The sequence below is a fragment of the Salmo salar genome, chromosome 15 (assembly GCF_965601325.2).
Source record: "Salmo salar chromosome 15, fSalSal1, whole genome shotgun sequence".
NCBI lineage: Eukaryota > Metazoa > Chordata > Actinopteri > Salmoniformes > Salmonidae > Salmo > Salmo salar.
In genome coordinates, this window is record NC_138305.1 from 22,981,854 (window position 1) to 23,007,356 (window position 25,503).

At 46.3% G+C, this 25,503-nt stretch overlaps 1 protein-coding gene across 1 annotated transcript; it reads right to left on the reverse strand.

Moving 5' to 3' along the window:
* Positions 1-324: 324 nt before the first annotated feature.
* Positions 325-25,503, reverse strand: LOC106571016 (translation initiation factor eIF2B subunit delta). The gene is made up of 13 exons (XM_014143641.3): positions 25,396-25,503; positions 24,332-24,369; positions 24,018-24,180; positions 23,566-23,784; positions 20,839-20,921; positions 16,651-16,742; positions 14,256-14,370; positions 7,913-7,989; positions 3,833-3,935; positions 3,589-3,716; positions 2,302-2,479; positions 1,427-1,607; positions 325-1,123 (listed from the first exon to the last, which is right to left on the reverse strand). Exons 1-13 carry the CDS (start codon positions 25,415-25,417, stop codon positions 918-920), a joined length of 1,605 nt encoding a protein of 534 aa, XP_013999116.2. The 5' UTR covers positions 25,418-25,503; the 3' UTR covers positions 325-917.

The following is a 25,503-nucleotide window of genomic DNA, read 5'->3' on the forward strand; positions in this document are numbered from 1 at the left end:
CAACATACACTGAACAAAAATATAAATGCAACATGTAAAGTGCTGTTCCCACTTCCCCACACTCTGGCCCCTTACCAGCTTCAGGTCCACTTCCCCACACTCTGGCCCCTTACCAGCTTCAGGCCCACTTCCCCACACTCTGGCCCCTTACCAGCTTCAGGCCCACTTCCCCACACTCTGGCCCCTTACCAGCTTCAGGCCCACTTCCCCACACTCTGGCCCACTTCCCCACACTCTGGCCCCTTACCAGCTTCAGGCCCACTTCCCCACACTCTGATCCCCTTACCAGCTTCAGGCCTTACCAAAAAACACACAGGAACTCTGTTTAAAAAGCCATTTCAGATGTACATTTATTTAATGCCAAAAGCACAGGTGTGAATGTATGCGCAGAGCAAACTCGCTGTTTGGCACTTCTGTCATCTGACTTGGGCCAGACATCACAGTGGGTGTAGCCTAGCATGTAGAAAGACTGAGGCAGGGAGAGACTGTGTCTAAAGCCCCGTTCCAACATCCACACTGGCAAGCTACTAAGAATGAAGCAATTTATCAGGTAGAATCTATGCATTGTAAGCCGGATGCTAGACTGGACATTGGAACATAGTGCATTACAAAATGCCAACCCTATATAAAGCACTATTTTTGACCAGATGACCAGAGACCTATGGGCCCTGGAGCCTTACGGCCCTGGTCAAAAGTAGTGTACTATATAGGGAATAGGGTGCCATAGGGCCCTGTTCTAATGTAGTGCACTATATAGGGAATAGGGTGCCATAGGGCCCTGTTCTAATGTAGTGCACTATATAGGGAATAGGATGCCATTTGAGACAGCCTATAACTTGCCAGACGAGCACTTCTTCTAGAACACAGTCAGAACAAGTCTGCGACATCAGTCTGTATCAGACCTCCCACGTCATCCCCTACTCCCCTCTTTCCAAGTTTTTGACCCGGAGTACAACAGGAACAGAGGTACAGGGGATCATGCCCAGGTCTGTGATGACCAGGTCAACAAAATCTGGTGGCGTTACGTCGTAGACCAGATTCAACAACCCCAGGGAGCTGACATCATGCCAGTTCTCCAGCTGGGTCTTCCCCTTCCGGGTCACCATCAGGTCATCGGGGTCATCTGAGGAAAGAAAGTGATTGGTCGAAGGCGAGGTTTAGTGAAAGTCTTACTGCTAATGCTTACTACAGTTTGTTTCAATTCTAGTCAGTTTAGAAATAGAATAGAATTTAAAATGTGGATAAGTTTGTCTATCGAAGTTAAAATCACATTTGCACATCCTTATCGGTGTTGACTAGAAGCAGAATGGAAATGACTTGCTTTACATAAAGTAGATTACTTCATTATCTCCAGAAAGATAACCCCATACGCTAGCTCTTTACATGTCGTAATAAAGTCAACGAGGCCAAATAACTCCCACATTACCAAGCTCGTTTGAGACGAAGGAGTCAGTTTGCACTCTCTCGCAGAACTTGTATGTCTCACAGCAGACCAGAACTGGCACGTTGAAGGTCCTGGCTACCAAAGCTATCTGAGATGTGCCCACACGAGACATCACGTAGCCATTAGCCAGCAGAGCATGGGCACCCAGGAACACCTTAGATACCTGGGAGAGGGAGAGTTTAATGATTACACATAGACATTAAATATATTGGAGATTTGTTACAACAACAAAAAAAAAGGTCAGGGAAGAAAGAGGGTTAAACTGAGAAGCATTGGAGGAAAAATATAAATCACTGTTTGGATTTTCTACAAGAGGTCAACAACATTTGCGATTAAATCAACTCATGTCTAAAACATCCAAAAGCCTACATTCTAAATTCCACAGTGCAATGACACCTCCAGTCCCCCAAGGCGCGGTCATCTGTTTTGGAATTACCTCAGGTCGTATGTATGAGAGGGCAGAGATGAGCACTAGGTTACCTCAGGTAGTATGTATGAGAGATGAGGACTAGGTTACCTCAGGTAGTATGTATGAGAGATGAGGACTAGGTTACCTCAGGTAGTATGTATGAGAGATGAGGACTAGGTTACCTCAGGTAGTATGTATGAGAGATGAGGACTAGGTTACCTCAGGTAGTATGTATGAGAGATGAGGACTAGGTTACCTCAGGTAGTATGTATGAGAGATGAGCACTAGGTTACCTCAGGTAGTATGTATGAGAGATGAGGACTAGGTTACCTCAGGTAGTATGTATGAAAGATGAGGACTAGGTTACCTCAGGTAGTATGTATGAGAGGGAAGAGATGAGCACTAGGTTACCTCAGGTAGTATGTATGAGAGATGAGCACTAGGTTACCTCAGGTAGTATGTATGAGAGGGCAGAGATGAGGACGTAGGTGCAGCTGATGCCTCTCTGTACGAGGCGTCTCAGAGCCTCCCTTCCCTCCAGACGAGGCCGGCTGTCCACAACGATCACACGGAACTTCCTGCTCTTATCATATGCCTCGCAAAGGATGTGGTTCACCAGGGACGAGCTACAGAGGGGGAGAAGGGACATGAGATCTCAATAACTGATGCCTTCCTTATTGACACCTAGCCTGGTCTCAGATCAGCTACAGAGGGGGAGAAGGGACATGAGATCTCAATAACTGATGCCTTCCTTATTGACACCTAGCCTGGTCTCAGATCAGCTACAGAGGGGGAGAAGGGACATGAGATCTCAATAACTGATGCCTTCCTTATTGACACCTAGCCTGGTCTCAGATCAGCTACAGAGGGGGAGAAGGGACATGAGATCTCAATAACTGATGCCTTCCTTATTGACACCTAGCCTGGTCTCAGATCAGCTACAGCGGGGGAGAAGGGACATGAGATCTCAATAACGGATGCCTTCCTTACTGACACCTAGCCTGATCTCAGATCAGCTACAGCGGAGGAGAAGGGACATGATCACTACTGGATTGTAAACAGACCCCCACACTCTAGGCACTACTGTAAAGCTGAGAGGATTGGATAGGTTTAACGAGGAGAGAGACAGGACAATTACATGTTGTAGTGAATTTGGGGGGGGGGGGGGGGGGTATTCCGACCAGGACCTGAACCCGCGTCCCTGTGACTGTCAGTCCAACCTTAGCCATTACCCCAAGAGACCGACTGACCCCAAGAGGACCGACTGACTCAGTCCAACCTTAGCCATTACCCCAAGAGACCGACTGACTCAGTCCAACCTTAGCCATTACCCCAAGAGACCCGACTGACTCAGTCCAACCTTAGCCATTACCCCAAGAGACCGACTGACTCAGTCCAACCTTAGCCATTACCCCAAGAGACCGACTGACTCAGTCCAACCTTAGCCATTACCCCAAGAGACCGACTGACTCAGTCCAACCTTAGCCATTACCCCAAGAGACTCAGGCCTCTTGACTGGAACACGTCTTTCTCAGTTACTTCTTAGTTCCAAATTGACCCCTTACACCCCTCTTGTAGATCTGAGAAGATAGGAATCAATTCAAGCAAAAGGGATGGTTACAGGGAGAGCTTCTCTGTGCTTCATGCAGAGTGGCTAGGTGGTAGTGTGGCAACCTATCCACTTCCATGTTCTGTCAGATAAAATGGAAGGCTACTGACAGACGTTAGATCTCACCATCCATAAACTAGAATGACGTCTCCGTCACTGATCTTCTCTATGGCGCATTTAGAGATCGCCTTGGCTGCCAGAACTACGTTTTCATCTATGTAACGGTCTATACACGTCTGCAGTTTGGTCTTCGCCTAGAAAAGAGAGAGAAAATGGTTGTTGCCATAAAAATGGACATGAGTTAAAATGTGACCAGAAACTGAAACTGACCTTTTAACACACAGAATTGAAACTGTATTCTGAAACTCACCTCCTCTTCTTTGAACTGACTAGGAATATTGGAGATTTCTTTCTTGATGTACTTGATTGCGTTGCCCATACTCGCCGACAAGGGGCGACATTGATTGAGAAAACTGCAAAAACAAAAACAAAGTAAAATACACAAAATGTTTGGCATGATTTCTTCAATCAGCTTCATATTAAATCAGGGTTTGACGTTAACTTTTGTAGCCATTTGTCCACAGGACAAGTATGACAAAAGCTCAAGTAATTTGTCCCCCCCCCCCAAAACAACGGTCTGTAACACCAGTTTTCCATCATTGTATGACGCAAGGAACCACTTTACAAAAACAAAATGCTCGACTATCTTTTTACCACAGAATCAGACAGAAATGTAGGCTACACTCTGTCTTATGGCTTCTCTGCATAGTCAAGCCTGTTTCAAAATACAAACACTGCCCCTTTAAGGCTCTCCTGGAGGATGATTGGCCCCCCTTGGTAGCCTATAAATTATTGCAATATTACAATTACAACCAAATACTTTCTATGTTTTTATAAAATAAATTCCCTCCAGGGATCGAAATTAAGGGCATCCCGTTGTCCCGGGGACAATAGAAAAATACGTCTATGGTTCAAAACAGACTGGAACAATTCTGGGACGACAGATCCACAATTCATACAACCACTGTACATTAAAACATTTTTTTTTAAAAGCAAATGAGGCTGATGCAACAGATCAGAACATTTATCTTAAAATGTTGATCAAGTTTTATTACCTCATATTATAAAAAGGTTAACATGGCTGTAAGCTACGCACAAATGTTCCAAAATGCAATTACAGGGAAAACACCGTTCTCAAACATGCAAGCAGTTTCATGTGACATAGATTAAAATATCTGTTTGAAATTAAGAGGTGAGATCTAAAGATGCATCAATAGACTAGCACGGTTTACTAATATGACTGGGATTATCAATAGACTAGCACGGTTTACAAATATGACTGGGATTATCAATAGACTAGCATGGTTTACTAATATGACTGGGATTATCAATAGACTAGCACGGTTTACTAATATGACTGGGATTATCAATAGACTAGCACGGTTTACTAATATGACTGGGATTATCAATAGACTAGCACGGTTTACTAATATGACTGGGATTATCAATAGACTAGCACGGTTTACTAATATGACTGGGATTATCAATAGACTAGCACGGTTTACTAATATGACTGGTGTCATGACGTTGGCCTCTTTGAGTACAGGGAGGACAGTTGACCCCCTCCCCCCTTGCACCATCCCCCAACCTACCTCCCCCCACCCAGGCCCTGTGTGAAAGGGTTGTAAAATTCCAGAGGAGAATCTTACAACCACATGGCCCAGTTGAGACACAGAGGGGTCCCATAGAGAGACACAGGAAATTCTTCCAACTCAAAGAATTGGGGAACCGAATGACATTTGTGTTCTGGAGAAGGTATGGAAGATTGGTGAAGAATCCAGCTACGAACTGGTCCGCTTGGTACAATTTTGTGATACTCAGAAGAGACAATATAGCCATATTACCATAAAACGGTTTATATAATAGCCTCAGCCTTGAGACTTGCATCCACATGGTTGTATAGAATGTATTAATAAGGATAAAGCTATTTGTAATACATTGAGATGCTATGTACTGATGTTAATGTGATAGAATTATATTTCTGTACCAAGCTTAACTCAGTCATCGGCACGCCCCCAGGGACACAGACAGGACCAGGTGTCATGTGACATGTTCACTATAAAACCATAGCCTGATCTACTTTCTTCAGACCCGGCCTCCACTCCATTGCGAGTTGGCCAATAGGTTGACCATCCAAGTACTCTACTGAAAGTGAACTATACCACGTGGTTAACTTTTAGACTATCGATACCGACAGAATAAGAACAAGTCTTTGATATTAATTATTAGTCTGCAGCTAAGTAAATTATATCATTGAACGCGAAGACCAACGAAACATCCATTCTATGACGACATTAATGAATGTCGCTTTGAAAGATCCATCTAACCGAGAGAGAGAGAGAGAGAGAGAGAGAGAGAGGAGAGGAGGAGAGAGAGAGAGAGAGAGAGAGAGAGAGAGAGAGAGAGGAGAGAAAGAAAAGAACTCTCCATCAGAACGACGCTCCAACAAGGATCCCGACGACACACTGAGCGTAAATATATATTGATTGCAATTGTTCTCGAATGAGTGAGCGTTCAATTGTCAATTGTTAATATTAATGAACTCTGTAGGGTCTTCTCAGCTGCCCTTTATGACCCATTGTCTAACAGACCAGCCACACATTACTCTACCAATTCTTTGTGATGATAATTACTGTTTGTATACTTTCTGTGAATTAATTAGTTTAGTAAATAAATGATTTTAAGACAATTGATGTATGGATGACTCTTAGTAAAGACTGGGTTCGTGCAGATACAACAATTTACGACGTTTGGAATGAGACTGGACGCGAGGTAAAATACACCATTTAAACCAGAAGATAATCGGCCTATACTATAATAGAATATAATATATAATGTTATAATATAGGAAAGTTATATTAGGAAAATTATAACTTTGTAATCTGAATATTTTCCTTGGTGCCCCGATCTCCTAGTTAATTACAATTAAACGATGAATCAGTTTGATCGCGTGATAATAATTACAGGGAGTTAATTGATAAACATGTCTTCAGTTTAATGGTACCCCAAAGACACGACACTGGGATTATCAATAGACTAGCACGGTTTACTAATAAGACCAGGATTATCATTTTTTATTTTTTAAATTATTTTACCTTTATTTAACTAGGCAAGTCAGTTAAGAACAAATTCTTATTTTCAATGATGACCTAGGAACAGTGGGTTAACTGCCTTGTTCAGGGGCAGAATGACAGATTTGTACCTTGTCAGCTCGGGGATTCGATCTTGCAACCTTTCGGTTACTAGTCCAACACTCTAACCACTAGGCTACCTGTCGCCCGAAATGGTTTAATAATATGACTGGGATTATCAATAGACTAGCACGGTTTACTAATATGACTGGGATTATCAATAGACTAGCACGGTTTACTAATATGACTGGGATTATCAATAGACTAGCACGGTTTACTAATATGACTGGGATTATCAATAGACTAGCATGGTTTACTAATATGACTGGGATTATCAATAGACTAGCATGGTTTACTAATATGACTGGGATTATCAATAGACTAGCATGGTTTACTAATATGACTGGGATTGTGCCTTTGGCTGCTGGACAATAAAATAAATGTTGATTTGAAAAGCAAAAGAACATTTAGAGAAATGCTGGTTTCAATGGGATATTAAGTGTTTATAAAAAAAATCCTTCAACACTTCTGTGGTTGTATTTTGGCTAGGCTACTTTGAAACAAGGCAAGCCATGCTTCATAAAATGACATAAAACATCCATGTTTTAAACAATTAAGTTTATGGTTAAATAGTTTGAAAATGCTGACCGCCTCTGCTCAGATTCAAGGTGGGTGATGTGCATTCTCCGGTCTTGTGTATTTGATCTGAACAAACCGTGCCTCAAGTACGTCGACATAATGTTAAGACATTAATGTTAATTATCCTTCATTATATTTGTCAAACATGACTAGCGTTTAGCCAATATTTATCTAATTAAAAGTCTCATTCAAGTTTGATACATTTTCTGGCTATTCCCTCATCGGTTGGACATGAGGCTATAGACAATATGCATATCACCTTTACTTTAACCTATAGTCTTATTTATTTATGTGCATTATATTATTTTTTTTACATTTATTTAACCTTTATTTAACTAGGCAAGTCAGTTAAGAACAAATTCTTATTTACAATGACGGCTTAGGAACAGTGGGTTAACTGCCTTGTTTAGGGGCAGAACAACAGATTTTTACCTTGTCAGCTCAGGGATTCGATCTTGCAACCTTTCGGTTACTAGTCCAACGCTCTAACAACTTGCGCTAAATGCCGCATGTACAATGTACATCATATATATATATTTTTTAAACTTGTCCTGGACAAGAGAAGGTTAATGTGGAGCCCTGGAGATGATGATTTGAGAAAAGGACCGTAGATTCTGTACCTGATATAGGGCTTGAGCTTGTTGACCAGGTCTCTGGCCAGCTCTTCATTAGGAGGAGTAGTATAGTCCCTAATCACCTGTATGGACGGGACAGAGAGGAAGTTACAGTAGTATAGTCCCTAATCACCTATATGGACGGGACAGAGAGGAAGTTACAGTAGTATAGTCCCTAATCACCTGTATGGACGGGACAGAGAGGAAGTTACAGTAGTATAGTCCCTAATCACCTGTATGGACGGGACAGAGAGAGGAAGTTACAGTAGTATAGTCCCTAATCACCTGTATGGACGGGACAGAGAGGAAGTTACAGTAGTATAGTCCCTAATCACCTGTATGGACGGGACAGAGAGAGGAAGTTACAGTAGTATAGTCCCTAATCACCTGTATGGACGGGACAGAGAGGAAGTTACAGTAGTATAGTCCCTAATCACCTGTATGGACGGGACAGAGAGGAAGTTACAGTAGTATAGTCCCTAATCACCTGTATGGACGGGACAGAGAGGAAGTTACAGTAGTATAGTCCCTAATCACCTGTATGGACGGGACAGAGAGAGGAAGTTACAGTAGTATAGTCCCTAATCACCTGTATGGACGGGACAGAGAGAGGAAGTTACAGTAGTATAGTCCCTAATCACCTGTATGGACGGGACAGAGAGGAAGTTACAGTAGTATAGTCCCTAATCACCTGTATGGACGGGACAGAGAGGAAGTTACAGTAGTATAGTCCCTAATCACCTGTATGGACGGGACAGAGAGAGGAAGTTACAGTAGTATAGTCCCTAATCACCTGTATGGACGGGACAGAGAGGAAGTTACAGTAGTATAGTCCCTAATCACCTGTATGGACGGGACAGAGAGGAAGTTACAGTAGTATAGTCCCTAATCACCTGTATGGACGGGACAGAGAGAGGAAGTTACAGTAGTATAGTCCCTAATCACCTGTATGGACGGGACAGAGAGAGGAAGTTACAGTAGTATAGTCCCTAATCACCTATATGGACGGGACAGAGAGAGGAAGTTACAGTAGTATAGTCCCTAATCACCTATATGGACGGGACAGAGAGAGGAAGTTACAGTAGTATAGTCCCTAATCACCTGTATGGACGGGACAGAGAGAGGAAGTTACAGTAGTATAGTCCCTAATCACCTGTATGGACGGGACAGAGAGGAAGTTACAGTAGTATAGTCCCTAATCACCTGTATGGACGGGACAGAGAGAGGAAGTTACAGTAGTATAGTCCCTAATCACCTGTATGGACGGGACAGAGAGGAAGTTACAGTAGTATAGTCCCTAATCACCTGTATGGACGGGACAGAGAGAGGAAGTTACAGTAGTATAGTCCCTAATCACCTGTATGGACGGGACAGAGAGAGGAAGTTACAGTAGTATAGTCCCTAATCACCTGTATGGACGGGACAGAGAGGAAGTTACAGTAGTATAGTCCCTAATCACCTGTATGGACGGGACAGAGAGGAAGTTACAGTAGTATAGTCCCTAATCACCTGTATGGACGGGACAGAGAGAGGAAGTTACAGTAGTATAGTCCCTAATCACCTGTATGGACGGGACAGAGAGGAAGTTACAGTAGTATAGTCCCTAATCACCTGTATGGACGGGACAGAGAGGAAGTTACAGTAGTATAGTCCCTAATCACCTGTATGGACGGGACAGAGAGAGGAAGTTACAGTAGTATAGTCCCTAATCACCTGTATGGACGGGACAGAGAGAGGAAGTTACAGTAGTATAGTCCCTAATCACCTGTATGGACGGGACAGAGAGAGGAAGTTACAGTAGTATAGTCCCTAATCACCTGTATGGACGGGACAGAGAGAGGAAGTTACAGTAGTATAGTCCCTAATCACCTGTATGGACGGGACAGAGAGGAAGTTACAGTAGTATAGTCCCTAATCACCTGTATGGACGGGACAGAGAGAGGAAGTTACAGTAGTATAGTCCCTAATCACCTGTATGGACGGGACAGAGAGAGGAAGTTACAGTAGTATAGTCCCTAATCACCTGTATGGACGGGACAGAGAGGAAGTTACAGTAGTATAGTCCCTAATCACCTGTATGGACGGGACAGAGAGAGGAAGTTACAGTAGTATAGTCCCTAATCACCTGTATGGACGGGACAGAGAGAGGAAGTTACAGTAGTATAGTCCCTAATCACCTGTATGGACGGGACAGAGAGAGGAAGTTACAGTAGTATAGTCCCTAATCACCTGTATGGACGGGACAGAGAGGAAGTTACAGTAGTATAGTCCCTAATCACCTGTATGGACGGGACAGAGAGAGGAAGTTACAGTAGTATAGTCCCTAATCACCTGTATGGACGGGACAGAGAGGAAGTTACAGTAGTATAGTCCCTAATCACCTGTATGGACGGGACAGAGAGAGGAAGTTACAGTAGTATAGTCCCTAATCACCTGTATGGACGGGACAGAGAGAGGAAGTTACAGTAGTATAGTCCCTAATCACCTGTATGGACGGGACAGAGAGAGGAAGTTACAGTAGTATAGTCCCTAATCACCTGTATGGACGGGACAGAGAGGAAGTTACAGTAGTATAGTCCCTAATCACCTGTATGGACGGGACAGAGAGGAAGTTACAGTAGTATAGTCCCTAATCACCTGTATGGACGGGACAGAGAGAGGAAGTTACAGTAGTATAGTCCCTAATCACCTGTATGGACGGGACAGAGAGGAAGTTACAGTAGTATAGTCCCTAATCACCTGTATGGACGGGACAGAGAGGAAGTTACAGTAGTATAGTCCCTAATCACCTGTATGGACGGGACAGAGAGAGGAAGTTACAGTAGTATAGTCCCTAATCACCTGTATGGACGGGACAGAGAGAGGAAGTTACAGTAGTATAGTCCCTAATCACCTGTATGGACGGGACAGAGAGAGGAAGTTACAGTAGTATAGTCCCTAATCACCTGTATGGACGGGACAGAGAGAGGAAGTTACAGTAGTATAGTCCCTAATCACCTGTATGGACGGGACAGAGAGAGGAAGTTACAGTAGTATAGTCCCTAATCACCTGTATGGACGGGACAGAGAGAGGAAGTTACAGTAGTATAGTCCCTAATCACCTGTATGGACGGGACAGAGAGAGGAAGTTACAGTAGTATAGTCCCTAATCACCTGTATGGACGGGACAGAGAGGAAGTTACAGTAGTATAGTCCCTAATCACCTGTATGGACGGGACAGAGAGAGGAAGTTACAGTAGTATAGTCCCTAATCACCTGTATGGACGGGACGAGAGAGGAAGTTACAGTAGTATAGTCCCTAATCACCTGTATGGACGGGACAGAGAGAGGAAGTTACAGTAGTATAGTCCCTAATCACCTGTATGGACGGGACAGAGAGGAAGTTACAGTAGTATAGTCCCTAATCACCTGTATGGACGGGACAGAGAGGAAGTTACAGTAGTATAGTCCCTAATCACCTGTATGGACGGGACAGAGAGGAAGTTACAGTAGTATAGTCCCTAATCACCTGTATGGACGGGACAGAGAGGAAGTTACAGTAGTATAGTCCCTAATCACCTGTATGGACGGGACAGAGAGAGGAAGTTACAGTAGTATAGTCCCTAATCACCTGTATGGACGGGACAGAGAGGAAGTTACAGTAGTATAGTCCCTAATCACCTGTATGGACGGGACAGAGAGGAAGTTACAGTAGTATAGTCCCTAATCACCTGTATGGACGGGACAGAGAGAGGAAGTTACAGTAGTATAGTCCCTAATCACCTGTATGGACGGGACAGAGAGAGGAAGTTACAGTAGTATAGTCCCTAATCACCTGTATGGACGGGACAGAGAGGAAGTTACAGTAGTATAGTCCCTAATCACCTGTATGGACGGGACAGAGAGGAAGTTACAGTAGTATAGTCCCTAATCACCTGTATGGACGGGACAGAGAGAGGAAGTTACAGTAGTATAGTCCCTAATCACCTGTATGGACGGGACAGAGAGAGGAAGTTACAGTAGTATAGTCCCTAATCACCTGTATGGACGGGACAGAGAGGAAGTTACAGTAGTATAGTCCCTAATCACCTGTATGGACGGGACAGAGAGGAAGTTACAGTAGTATAGTCCCTAATCACCTGTATGGACGGGACAGAGAGAGGAAGTTACAGTAGTATAGTCCCTAATCACCTGTATGGACGGGACAGAGAGAGGAAGTTACAGTAGTATAGTCCCTAATCACCTGTATGGACGGGACAGAGAGGAAGTTACAGTAGTATAGTCCCTAATCACCTGTATGGACGGGACAGAGAGGAAGTTACAGTAGTATAGTCCCTAATCACCTGTATGGACGGGACAGAGAGAGGAAGTTACAGTAGTATAGTCCCTAATCACCTGTATGGACGGGACAGAGAGAGGAAGTTACAGTAGTATAGTCCCTAATCACCTGTATGGACGGGACAGAGAGAGGAAGTTACAGTAGTATAGTCCCTAATCACCTGTATGGACGGGACAGAGAGAGGAAGTTACAGTAGTATAGTCCCTAATCACCTGTATGGACGGGACAGAGAGAGGAAGTTACAGTAGTATAGTCCCTAATCACCTGTATGGACGGGACAGAGAGGAAGTTACAGTAGTATAGTCCCTAATCACCTGTATGGACGGGACAGAGAGAGGAAGTTACAGTAGTATAGTCCCTAATCACCTGTATGGACGGGACAGAGAGAGAAAGTTACAGTAGTATAGTCCCTAATCACCTGTATGGACGGGACAGAGAGGAAGTTACAGTAGTATAGTCCCTAATCACCTGTATGGACGGGACAGAGAGAGGAAGTTACAGTAGTATAGTCCCTAATCACCTGTATGGACGGGACAGAGAGGAAGTTACAGTAGTATAGTCCCTAATCACCTGTATGGACGGGACAGAGAGGAAGTTACAGTAGTATAGTCCCTAATCACCTGTATGGACGGGACAGAGAGAGGAAGTTACAGTAGTATAGTCCCTAATCACCTGTATGGACGGGACAGAGAGAGGAAGTTACAGTAGTATAGTCCCTAATCACCTGTATGGACGGGACAGAGAGGAAGTTACAGTAGTATAGTCCCTAATCACCTGTATGGACGGGACAGAGAGGAAGTTACAGTAGTATAGTCCCTAATCACCTGTATGGACGGGACAGAGAGGAAGTTACAGTAGTATAGTCCCTAATCACCTGTATGGACGGGACAGAGAGGAAGTTACAGGGATCACGACCAAAGTGGTAAAACAGTGAATTGACTTGTAAGACCATTTAAAATGTCAGTAACCAGCTTATAAGGAAGAAAAGAACGAAGGGAGGAAGTTACTTCAGATATACAGTCGAGGCGGATTAGAACTAAGAGCAGGCCTGAGGTCAGTAGTACTGTACCCGTTTGGCTACTTCAGATATACAGTCGAGGCGGATTAGAACTAAGAGCAGGCCTGGGGTCAGTAGTACTGTACCCGTTTGGCTACTTCAGATATACAGTCGAGGCGGATTAGAACTAAGAGCAGGCCTGGGGTCAGTAGTACTGTACCCGTTTGGCTACTTCAGATATACAGTCGAGGCGGATTAGAACTAAGAGCAGGCCTGGGGTCAGTAGTACTGTACCCGTTTGGCTACTTCAGATATACAGTCGAGGCGGATTAGAACTAAGAGCAGGCCTGGGGTCAGTAGTACTGTACCCGTTTGGCTACTTCAGATATACAGTCGAGGCGGATTAGAACTAAGAGCAGGCCTGAGGTCAGTAGTACTGTACCCGTTTGGCTACTTCAGATATACAGTCGAGGCGGATTAGAACTAAGAGCAGGCCTGGGGTCAGTAGTACTGTACCCGTTTGGCTACTTCAGATATACAGTCGAGGCGGATTAGAACTAAGAGCAGGCCTGGGGTCAGTAGTACTGTACCCGTTTGGCTACTTCAGATATACAGTCGAGGCGGATTAGAACTAAGAGCAGGCCTGAGGTCAGTAGTACTGTACCCGTTTGGCTACTTCAGATATACAGTCGAGGCGGATTAGAACTAAGAGCAGGCCTGGGGTCAGTAGTACTGTACCCGTTTGGCTACTTCAGATATACAGTCGAGGCGGATTAGAACTAAGAGCAGGCCTGAGGTCAGTAGTACTGTACCCGTTTGGCTACTTCAGATATACAGTCGAGGCGGATTAGAACTAAGAGCAGGCCTGGGGTCAGTAGTACTGTACCCGTTTGGCTACTTCAGATATACAGTCGAGGCGGATTAGAACAAAGAGCAGGCCTGGGGTCAGTAGTACTGTACCCGTTTGGCTACTTCAGATATAGAGTCGAGGCGGATTAGAACAAAGAGCAGGCCTGGGGTCAGTAGTACTGTACCTGTTTGAAGGCGTGGAGCAGGGCTACAGAGCGAGCGTTGGATCCCACCACGATACCCTGGGAGTACTGCAGACCCAACCGCACAATGGAAGGGTGGATCACTGTCGAGGGAATACTGACGGACAGAACAATTACAGATACCATCAAAAAGGTACAAGCTATCAGTGTATGTATGTATGTATGTATGTATGTATGTATGTATGTATGTATGTAGTGTTAGAAGCAACTATCATCAGTAAATCATCCAAACAGGAACGTTTTGCAACTAAAACAAACTTCTATTTGACAAATTCAGGTAAGTCTAAGAGCAGGCCTCCACATTATGCTCAGTTTGCTTCCGTTTAAGAAACGTTTTGCAACATATTTGCGGATTGAATACACCCCAGAGTTCTCCCTAAGGTATTCTGACGAGGTGGTGCTGATGTAGGCCGAGCTTTGGGGAATAGGGAGGTCTGGAGGGGGGGGGCAGTCAACTTTCCCCTCAGGAAGTTGGAGCATTTAGCGTTTAGCTGTAGCCAACACAGCAGTCTGGTGTTTGTTCATAAATGACTTGGAGGTGGTCTCAATGACACTTTCACATTTTCTAAATTCAATTTAGAGGTAATGATTATTGTAATTAATAGGCGTCTTTATGTGGAAATCAGTACTATGACTACAGGGGGGAGAGCCGGAGCGGAGAGCTGCCATCCAGCTGTAGGAAATCAGTACTATGACTACAGGGGGGCGAGCCGGAGCGGAGAGCTGCCATCCAGCTGTAGGAAATCAGTACTATGACTACAGGGGGGTGAGCCGGAGCGGAGAGCTGCCATCCAGCTGTAGGAAATCAGTACTATGACTACAGGGGGGTGAGCCGGAGCGGAGAGCTGCCATCCAGCTGTAGGAAATCAGTACTATGACTACAGGGGGGTGAGCCGGAGCGGAGAGCTGCCATCCAGCTGTAGGAAATCAGTACTATGACTACAGGGGGGTGAGCCGGAGAGGAGTGCTAGAGATTTGTTCTCCTCGCCCAAGTCCTCTTGATTGGCTCAGCTTCAACTTCAGATGGTTGAGACAAAAACCCCAACGTGCCAACTAGAAGCTAGAAGGGGGCAGGTAGGTAGTTACCTGAGTTGCTGGGTGAGGGGGGCTCTGGGTAGGGGCAGGTAGGTAGTTACCTGAGTTGCTGGGTGAGGGGTGCTCTGGGTAGGGCCAGGTAGGTAGTTACCTGAGTTGCTGGGTGAGGGGGGCTCTGGGTAGGGGCAGGTAGGTAGTTACCTGAGTTGCTGGGTGAGCGGGGCTCTGGGTAGGGGCAGGTAGGTAGTTACCTGAGTTGCTGGGTGAGGGGGGCTCTGGGTAGGGGCAGGTAGGTAGTTACCTGAGTTGCTGGGTGAGCGGGCTCTGGGTAGGGGCAGGTAGGTAGTTACCTGAGTTGCTGGGTGAGGGGTGCTCTGGGTAGGGGCAGGTAGGTGGTTACCCGAGTTGCTGGGTGAGGGGGGCTCTGGGTAGGGCCAGGTAGGTAGTTACCTGAGCTGCTGGGTGAGCGGGGCTCTGGGTAGGGGCAGGTAGGTAGTTACCTGAGTTGCTGGGTGAGGGGTGCTCTGGGTAGGGGCAGGTAGGTAGTTACCTGAGTGAGGGGGGCTCTGGGTAGGGGCAGGTAGGTGGTTACCTGAGTTGCTGGGTGAGGGGGGCTCTGGGTAGGGCCAGGTAGGTAGTTACCTGAGTTGCTGGGTGAGGGGTGCTCTGGGTAGGGGCAGGTAGGTAGTTACCTGAGTTGCTGGGTGAGGGGGGCTCTGGGTAGGGGCAGGTAGGTAGTTACCTGAGTTGCTGGGTGAGGGGGGCTCTGGGTAGGGGCAGGTAGGTAGTTACCCGAGTTGCTGGGTGAGCGGGGCTCTGGGTAGGGGCAGGTAGGTAGTTACCTGAGTTGCTGGGTGAGCGGGGCTCTGGGTAGGGGCAGGTAGGTAGTTACCTGAGTTGCTTGGTGAGCGGGGCTCTGGGTAGGGGCAGGTAGGTAGTTACCTGAGTTGCTGGGTGAGGGGAGCTCTGGGTAGGGGAAGGTAGGTAGTTACCTGAGTTGCTGGGTGAGGGGAGCTCTGGGTAGGGGAAGGTAGGTAGTTACCTGAGTTGCTGGGTGAGGGGAGCTCTGGGTAGGGGAAGGTAGGTAGTTACCTGAGTTGCTGTGTGAGGGGGGCTCTGGGTAGGGGCAGGTAGGTAGTTACCTGAGTTGCTGGGTGAGGGGAGCTCTGGGTAGGGGCAGGTAGGTAGTTACCTGAGTTGCTGGGTGAGGGGGGCTCTGGTTAGGGGAAGGTAGGTAGTTACCTGAGTTGCTGGGTGAGGGGGGCTCTGGGTAGGGGCAGGTAGGTAGTTACCTGAGTTGCTGGGTGAGGGGTGCTCTGGGTAGGGGCAGGTAGGTAGTTACCTGAGTTGCTGGGTGAGCGGGGCTTTGCGGCTGTACTGGTGCAGGTGAGAGAACAGGCTGACTTTGTAGCCATAGTCAGATCGTAGGGGGATCTGAAACACACACACACACACAAATATATCATACAGAAAATATTCACATCCCTTGACTTGTTCCACATTTTGTTTGCGTCTCTGGCCTACACACAATACCCCATAATGTCAAAAGTGGAATAATGTTTTTTTTTTTTTAAATGTTTACAAATGAATTAAAAATGAAAAGCTGAAATGTCTTGAGTCAATAAGTTTCAAACCCCTTTGTCACATAATAAATAGCATGGACTCACTGTGTGCAATAATAGTGTTTGACAGGATTTTTGTAATGACTACCTCATCTTCGTACCCCACATACAGATAACTGTAAGGTCCCTCCATCGTGCAGGGAGGTTTACCAACAGAATATATGTATTTATATATATTTTTTATTTATTTAACCTTTATTTAACTAGGCAAGTCAGTTAAGAACAAATTCGTATTTACAATGACAGCCTACCTAATATCCCTTTGAGCATGGGGAAGTTATTAATTACACTTTAGATGGTGGTATCAGTACACCCAGTCACTACAAAGACAAAGGCGTCCTTCCTAACTCAGTTACCAGAGAGGAAGGAAACTCCTCAGGGATTTCACCATGAGGCCAATGGTGACTTTTAAAACAGTTACAGAGTTTAATGGTTGTGATAGGAGAAAACTGAAGATGGATCAACAACATTGTAGTTACTCCATAATACTAACCTAAATGACAGAGTGAAAAGAAGGAAGCCTTTACAGAATACAAATATTCCAAAACATGTATCCGGTTTGCAATAAGGCACTAAAGTAAAACTGCAAAACATGTGGCAAAGAATTTAACTGTATATCCTGAATAAAAAGCATTATGTTAGGGGGAAATCCAATCCAACACATCACTTAGTATCACTCTCCATATTTTCAAGCATGGTGGTGGCTGCATCATGTTATGTGTATGCTTGTCATCGCCAAGGACTGGGGAGTTTTTTTGGGGGTGATAAAAAGAAACGGAATAGAGCTAAGCACAGGCAAAATCCTAGTTCAGTCTGCTTTCCAACAGACACTGGGAGACAAATTCACCTTTCAGCTGAACAAATCTACACTGGAGTTGCTTACCAAGATGACATTTAATCTTCCTGAGTGGCCTCGTTATAGTTTGACTTAAAATCAACTTGAATTTTTTTTGTTGCAAGACTTGAAAATGGCTGTGCAGCAATGATTAACAGCCAACTTTACAGAGCTTGAATTTTCTTTTGATGATATTGTTCCAGCCAGATGTGCAAAGCTCTCAAAGCTGTACTTGCTGCCAAAGGTGATTCTAACATGTATTGACTCAGGGGGTTGAACACTTATCTAATCAATATATATTAGTGTTTTATTATTCACATTTTTTTTTTTTTTTTTTAAATGTTAAGAGTTTTTTTTCCACTTTGACAAGAGTATTTTGTGTAGATTGACATTGTGTAGATTGAAATTAAATAAATTTTAATTGTAACACAACAAAATATGGAATAAGTAAAAGGTTGTGAATCCTTTCCGATTGCACCGTCTCTACAATAAAATGTACAACATATCAAATCCTGCACAGCAAGCAGACTGTGTGCTGTAAGGCAGCAGAGCTAATCACAAAACAAGAAAATACTGGAACATCTACAGTGTCGTACAGCGCCACCTACTGGAACAGTGCCATACAGCGCCACCTACTGGAACAGTGTTGTACAGCGCCACCTACTGGAACAATGTTGTACAGCGCCACCTACTGGAATAGTGCTGTACAGCACCACCTACTGGAACAGTGTTGTACAGCACTACCTACTGGAATAGTGTTGTACAGCACCACCTACTGGAACAGTGCTGTACAGCACTACCTACTGGAACAGTGTTGTACAGCACCCTGGATTCATGTATCAACATGTTTTTCTCTCTCTCTCTTTCTCTTTCTACTGTCAAGTATAAAGACAGACACACCAGTGTCATTATCTCAGGAAGGTAGGTAAGATGACGGGTGCTGACGACATTTAACAGCCTTGACCAAAACAAAACGGTAAAAACAGACGGTAAAAATCAAACCTTAACCTCACACAAAGTGAACCTTGAGACCAAGTACCTTTATAGTGGCGCCGTGCGGTCGCGTCTGAAAAAAAAATGCGATGCACAGAATAGAAGCACAGGTAGTTAGTGCTGTGAAGTTTAGCTTACTGCTTGTTATATCCTTATAAAATCAGCAAATAAAAGAAACATCCTCTCTCACTGTCAATTGCGTTTATTTTCAGCAAACTTAACATGTGTAAATATTTGTATGAACATAACAAGATTCAACAACAGACAAACTGAACAAGTTCCACAGACATGTGACTAATATAAATGGAATAATATATCCCTGAGCAAAGGGGGGTTCAAAATCAAAAGTAACAGTCAGTATCTGGTGTGGCCACCAGCTGCATTAAGTACTGCAGTGCATCTCCTCCTCATGGACTGCACCAGATTTGCCAGTTATTGCTGTGAGATGTTACCCCACTTTTCCACCAAGACACCTGCAAGTTCTCAGACATTTCTGGGGGGAAATGGCCCTAGCCCTCACCCTCCGATCCAACAGGTCCCAGACGTGCTCAATGAGATTGAGATCCGGGCTCTTCGCTAGCCATGGCAGAACACTGACATTCCTGTCTTGCAGGAAATCAAGCACAGAACGAGCAGTATGGCTGGTGGCATTGTCATGCTGGAGGGTCATGTCAGGATGAGCCTGCAGGAAGGGTACCACATGAGGGAGGAGGATGTCTTCCCTGTAATGCACAGCGTTGAGATTGCCTGCAATGACAACAAGCTCAGTCCGATGATGCTGTGACACACCGCCCCAGACCATGACGGACCCTCCACCTCCAAATCGATCCCGCTCCAGAGTACAGGCCTCGGTGTAACGCTCATTCCTTCGATGATAAAGGCGAATCCGACCATCACCCCTGGTGAAACAAAACCACGACTCGTCAGTGAAGAGCACTTTTTGCCAGTCCTGTCTGGTCCAGCGACGGTGGGTTTGGCCCATAGGCAACGTTGTTGCCGGTGATGTCTGGTGAGGACCTGCCTTACAACAGGCCTACAAGCCCTCAGTGCAGCCTCTCCCAGCCTATTGCAGACAGTCTGAGCACTGATGAAGGGATTGTGCGTTCCTGGTGTAACTCGGGCAGTTGTTGCCATCCTGTACTTGTCCCGCAGGTGTGATGTTCGGATGTACCGATCCTGTGCAGGTGTTGTTACACGTGGTCTGCCACTGCGAGGACGATCAGCTGTCCATCCTGTCTCCCTGTAGCGCTGTCTTAGGCGTCTCACAGTACGGACATTGCAATTTATTGCCCTGGCCACATCTGCAGTCATCATGCCTCCTTGCAGCATGCCTAAGGCACGTTCATGCAAATGAGCAGGGACCCTGGGCATCTTTCTTTTGGTGTTTTTCAGAGTCAGTAGAAAGGCCTCTTTAGTGTCCGAAGTTTTCATAACTGTGACCTTAATTGCCTACCGTCTGTAAGCTGTTAGTGTCTTAACGACCGTTCCACAGGTGCATGTTCATTAATTGTTTATGGTTCATTGAACAAACATAGGGAAACAGTGTTAAAACCCTTTACAATGAAGATCTGTAAAGTTATTTAGATTTTTTACCAATTGTCTTTGAAAGACATGGTCCTGAAAAAGAGGACGTTTCTTTTTTTTGCTGAGTTTATATTTTCATGTATAACTAATACAAATGTTTCCCCCATACCATTATATAGCTTTATAAAACGCTGGTTATAAAAACACACTGGATGTTGATGTGGGGTGGTGTAACGCCTTGGCTGGAAATGAATCCAGGGGAAACACTGACAATGTAAATCTGTACTGAGATGACGAATTTCAGTTGGTACTAGCAAGTTAGGGGTGGCAGACAGCCTAGCGGTTGAGAGCGTTGGGTCACTAACCCGAAAGGTTGCTGATTCAAATCCCTGACCCAACTAGGGCAACAACAACAACAAAAAAATCTGAATGTGAGCAAGGCACTTAACCTTAATTACTCCTGTAAGTCATTTTGGATAGGAGCATCTGTTAGTCAAGCAATACCTTGAGGACAGACAGCAGCATATTGTATAATGTCAATAACATTGCCACAAACCTGTTGTCTTTCCAACTTCTTGGCCAGTTTTTTCACCACTGCAGGGTCGTCCACTTGGACATGTTCCGGAAGTCTCTTCACCACTAACAAGGACAGGAAGCAATCTTTGAATACATGAGACTTACTACTTCAATATATCACCTTGTAAAAGTCCAATGTGTTTTTCAATAGGGGATACCCTTAAAGGAAGTCAGAGGAAGATTAGGGAGACGAATGGACTGGAGCCTGTCCTGTAGGCCTTCATCATGTGGAACTGTCCCCTAGTCACAACCTGTCCTGTAGGCCTTCATCATGTGGAACTGTCCCCTAGTCACAACCTGTCCTGTAGGCCTTCATCATGTGGAACTGTCCCCTAGTCACAACCTGTCCTGTAGGCCTTCATCATGTGGAACTGTCCCCTAGTCACAACCTGTCCTGTAGGCCTTCATCATGTGGAACTGTCCCCTAGTCACAACCTGTCCTGTAGGCCTTCATCATGTGGAACTGTCCCCTAGTCACAACCTGTCCTGTAGGTCTTCATCACGTGGAACTGTCCCCTAGTCACAGCCTGTCCTGTAGGCCTTCATCATGTGGAACTGTCCCCTAGTCACAACCTGTCCTGTAGGCCTTCATCATGTGGAACTGTCCCCTAGTCACAACCTGTCCTGTAGGTCTTCATCATGTGGAACTGTCCCCTAGTCACAGCCTGTCCTGTAGACCTTCATCATGTGGAACTGTCCCCTAGTCACAGCCTGTCCTGTAGACCTTCATCATGTGGAACTGTCCCCTAGTCACAGCCTGTCCTGTAGGCCTTCATCATGTGGAACTGTCCCCTAGTCACAGCCTGTCCTGTAGGTCTTCATCATGTGGAACTGTCCCCTAGTCACAGCCTGTCCTGTAGGTCTTCATCATGTGGAACTGTCCCCTAGTCACAGCCTGTCCTGTAGACCTTCATCATGTGGAACTGTCCCCTAGTCACAGCCTGTCCTGTAGACCTTCATCATGTGGAACTGTCCCCTAGTCACAGCCTGTCCTGTAGGTCTTCATCATGTGGAACTGTCCCCTAGTCACAACCTGTCCTGTAGGTCTTCATCATGTGGAACTGTCCCCTAGTCACAACCTGTCCTGTAGGCCTTCATCATGTGGAACTGTCCCCTAGTCACAACCTGTCCTGGCATCAACTCATTCACTTTTGTGTGTATGGGGAAGTATGGAGGGGTTAAGATGAGGAGGGGTGATTGGGGGGAGGGTGTGATGAGGGGAGGGGGGTGTGATGGAGGGGAGGGGAGTGTGATGGAGGGGAGGGGGGTGTGATGGAGGAGAGGGGGGTGTGATGGAGGGGAGGGGAGTGTGATGAGGGGAGTGGTGTGTGATGAGGGGAGGGGGGTGTGATGGAGGGGAGGGGTGTGTGATGGAGGGGAGGGGGGTGTGATGAGGGGAGGGGGGTATGATGGAGGGGAGGGGTGTGTGATGAGGGGAGGGGTGTGTGATGAGGGGAGGGGGGTATGATGAGGGGAGGGGTGTGTGATGAGGGGAGGGGTGTGTGATGAGGGGAGGGGTGTGTGATGAGGGGAGGGGTGTGTGATGAGGGGAGGGGTGTGTGATGAGGGGAGGGGTGTGTGATGAGGGGAGGGGTGTGTGATGAGGGGAGGGGTGTGTGATGAGGGGAGGGGTGTGTGATGAGGGGAGGGGTGTGTGTGATGAGGGGAGGGGTGTGTGATGAGGGGAGGGGGTTATGATGAGGGGAGGGGTGTGTGATGAGGGGAGGGGGTATGATGAGGGGAGGGGTGTGTGATGAGGGGAGGGGTGTGTGATGAGGGGAGGGGGGTATGATGAGGGGAGGGGTGTGTGATGAGGGGAGGGGGGTATGATGAGGGGAGGGGTGTGTGATGAGGGGAGGGGTGTGTGATGAGGGGAGGGGGTATGATGAGGGGAGGGGTGTGTGATGAGGGGAGGGGTGTGTGATGAGGGGAGGGGTGTGTGATGAGGGGAGGGGGGTGTGTGATGAGGGGAGGGGTGTGTGATGAGGGGAGGGGGGTGTGATGAGGGGAGGGGTGTGTGATGAGGGGAGGGGGTGTGTGATGAGGGGAGGGGTGTGTGATGAGGGGAGGGGTGTGTGATGAGGGGAGGGGTGTGTGATGAGGGGAGGGGGGTATGATGAGGGGAGGGGTGTGTGATGAGGGGAGGGGTGTGTGATGAGGGGAGGGGTGTGTGATGAGGGGAGGGGTGTGTGATGAGGGGAGGGGTGTGTGATGAGGGGAGGGGTGTGTGATGAGGGGAGGGGTGTGTGATGAGGGGAGGGGTGTGTGATGAGGGGAGGGGTGTGTGATGAGGGGAGGGGTGTGTGATGAGGGGAGGGGTGTGTGATGAGGGGAGGGGTGTGTGATGAGGGGAGGGGGTGTGATGAGGGGAGGGGTGTGTGATGAGGGGAGGGGTGTGTGATGAGGGGAGGGGTGTGTGATGAGGGGAGGGGTGTGTGATGAGGGGAGGGGGTGTGATGAGGGGAGGGGTGTGTGATGAGGGGGGGGGAGGGGGTGTGATGAGGGGAGGGGTGTGTGATGAGGGGAGGGGTGTGTGATGAGGGGAGGGGGTAATGGGAGGGTTATTATAGGTTGATTGTATGCATGTCTATGAAAGCAGCAGCACTCTTTAATTGTCCAAGTAATTTACCCTCTAGGACAATAAGATATATCATATCACAAGTCAACAAGGTGCTCCACAGATCCACCAGCAGATGTTGTGTTGTACCTGGGTTTAGTTCACTTGGAGGGGCCTTGGTCTTGCTGCTGGACGAGCAGCTCTGTTGTTTAGAGGCTCTATCAGCTTCCTGCCTTGCTCTCCTCTCTGCCTTCTGCTCAGCTCTGCTTTTGGCTGGCTTGTCTGCTGGGGAGGGCGCAGGAGAGGAGTGGGAGGGAGCACCTGAGGCAGGCACAGGCATTGGTGCAGTGGCAGGTAACACTGTGGGAGCTGGGGACAGAGACAGACAGGTGCATTGACCAATGAAGTGGATGCTGGATAGGATTCATAGGTAAATGGACCAATGACAAAGCTAGCACTAGTAAACAACTACTGGTATTTGTTTTTCTAAAGATATAAAATGATACAATCAGAGCACAAGCGGAACATTTAAGACATGATGTCAACAGTAGAAGAGAAGGCTATAGCATGGAGGTTACATTATGGAACCATGGCTAGAACACCTTTCTGTGTCGGGGGTTGTGTTGCTACAGGTTGTGATGCAGCGACAGGTTTCTTTTCCTTCGCTCTTTCTGACGGGCCCTTCTCATCTTTCTGTTTCTTCTGTTGTTTCTTCTCTTTCCTCAGCCGTTGCTTCTCCTCTTTGGTCAACTCCTTCCCTTCATTCTAAAAAATGATGTGGATTTTAATGACAGGAAGAAAAGCTGGTTAGCGCGTTGGGACAGTGGACCATATGGTATGGACAATAATGTCAATTTTCATTTTTTGTTGTCATTTTGGAAAGACTGAGTAACTTTTGGTTTAGAAGGATACTTACTTTAGCGCGTACGATTTCATCTTTCTTCTCAGGTCCATCTGTAACACACAGTGTCGTGATAACGACGAAGTTGTATTTGCATCCAGCTGACAGTGCGGTCTTGCTAGCTAACTAGCCAGGTAGGTAGCTAACTATCTAGCTTTAACTGGCTAAAGATAGACATCAGACAGGTTAGTTAGCTAGCTACTAACGTTACATGGCTAAATATACACCAGCCAGGCTAGTTAGCTAGCTACTAACGTTACATGGCTAAATATACACCAGCCAGGCTAGTTAGCTAGCTACTAACGTTAACTGGCTCGGGTATCTAACGTTAGTGTGCATAAACAAATCAATCAATCAATCAATCAGATGTATTTATAAAGCACTTCTTAGATCAGCTGATGTCAAAAAGTGCTGTACAGAAACCCAGCCTAAAACTAGTCAACGAGTAAAAACGTATTTAGCTATGTTGGTTCAAGTAACAACCAATATGAATGATGCAACAGCGAAGCCACACTATGAATAACGTTAGCTAGCAGCCCATCACTTCGCAGGCTAACGTTAGCTAGCAGGCTAACGCTAGCTACCAGCCCATCACCTCGCAGGCTAACGTTAGCTCGCAGGCTAACGCTAGCTACCAGCCCATCACCTCGCAGGCTAACGTTAGCTACCAGCCCATCACTTCGCAGGCTAACGTTAGCTACCAGCCCATCACTTCGCAGGCTAACGTTAGCTACCAGCCCATCACTTCGCAGGCTAACGTTAGTTACCAGCCCATCACTTCGCAGGCTAACGTTAGCTAGCAGGCTAACATTAGCTAGCAGGCTAACGTTAGCTACTAGCCCATCACTTCGCAGGCTAACATTAGCTAGCAGGCTAACGTTAGCTACCAGCCCATCACTTCGCAGGCTAACGTTAGCTACCAGCCCATCACCCATCGCTAACGTTACTCTGCTGTACCTGAACAACATTCACCGCAGACGAGCTGCCACGATAGTTTACTCCGTGATATTGTAGTCAGAGCTGTAACTATAGTGTTTTTTTTATTTAAAGTATGTTGACAGCTGTCATTTCAGACTCACCTGTTTCTCTACAGTCCGCCATGTTTACGGTAACTTCAGCAGGAAGTTAAGGCAATGGAAATGTGTCAGAACTGGGCTGGCAGAAAACTCACAGTGCCCTCTTGCGAT

What these genes read in the sequence shown, in the direction of transcription:
- LOC106571016 (XM_014143641.3), bottom strand. Translation starts at nt 25,417, where the DNA reads ATGGCGGACTGTAGAGAAACAG. An exon ending in TCCAAGTGAACTAAACCCAG is followed by an intron (nt 20,922 to 23,565) that starts GTACAACACAAC and finishes TGTCCTTGTTAG; the next exon opens with TGGTGAAGAGACTTCCGGAA. An exon ending in GTCATTCTAGTTTATGGATG is followed by an intron (nt 2,480 to 3,588) that starts GTGAGATCTAAC and finishes CCCCCTCTGTAG; the next exon opens with CTCGTCCCTGGTGAACCACA.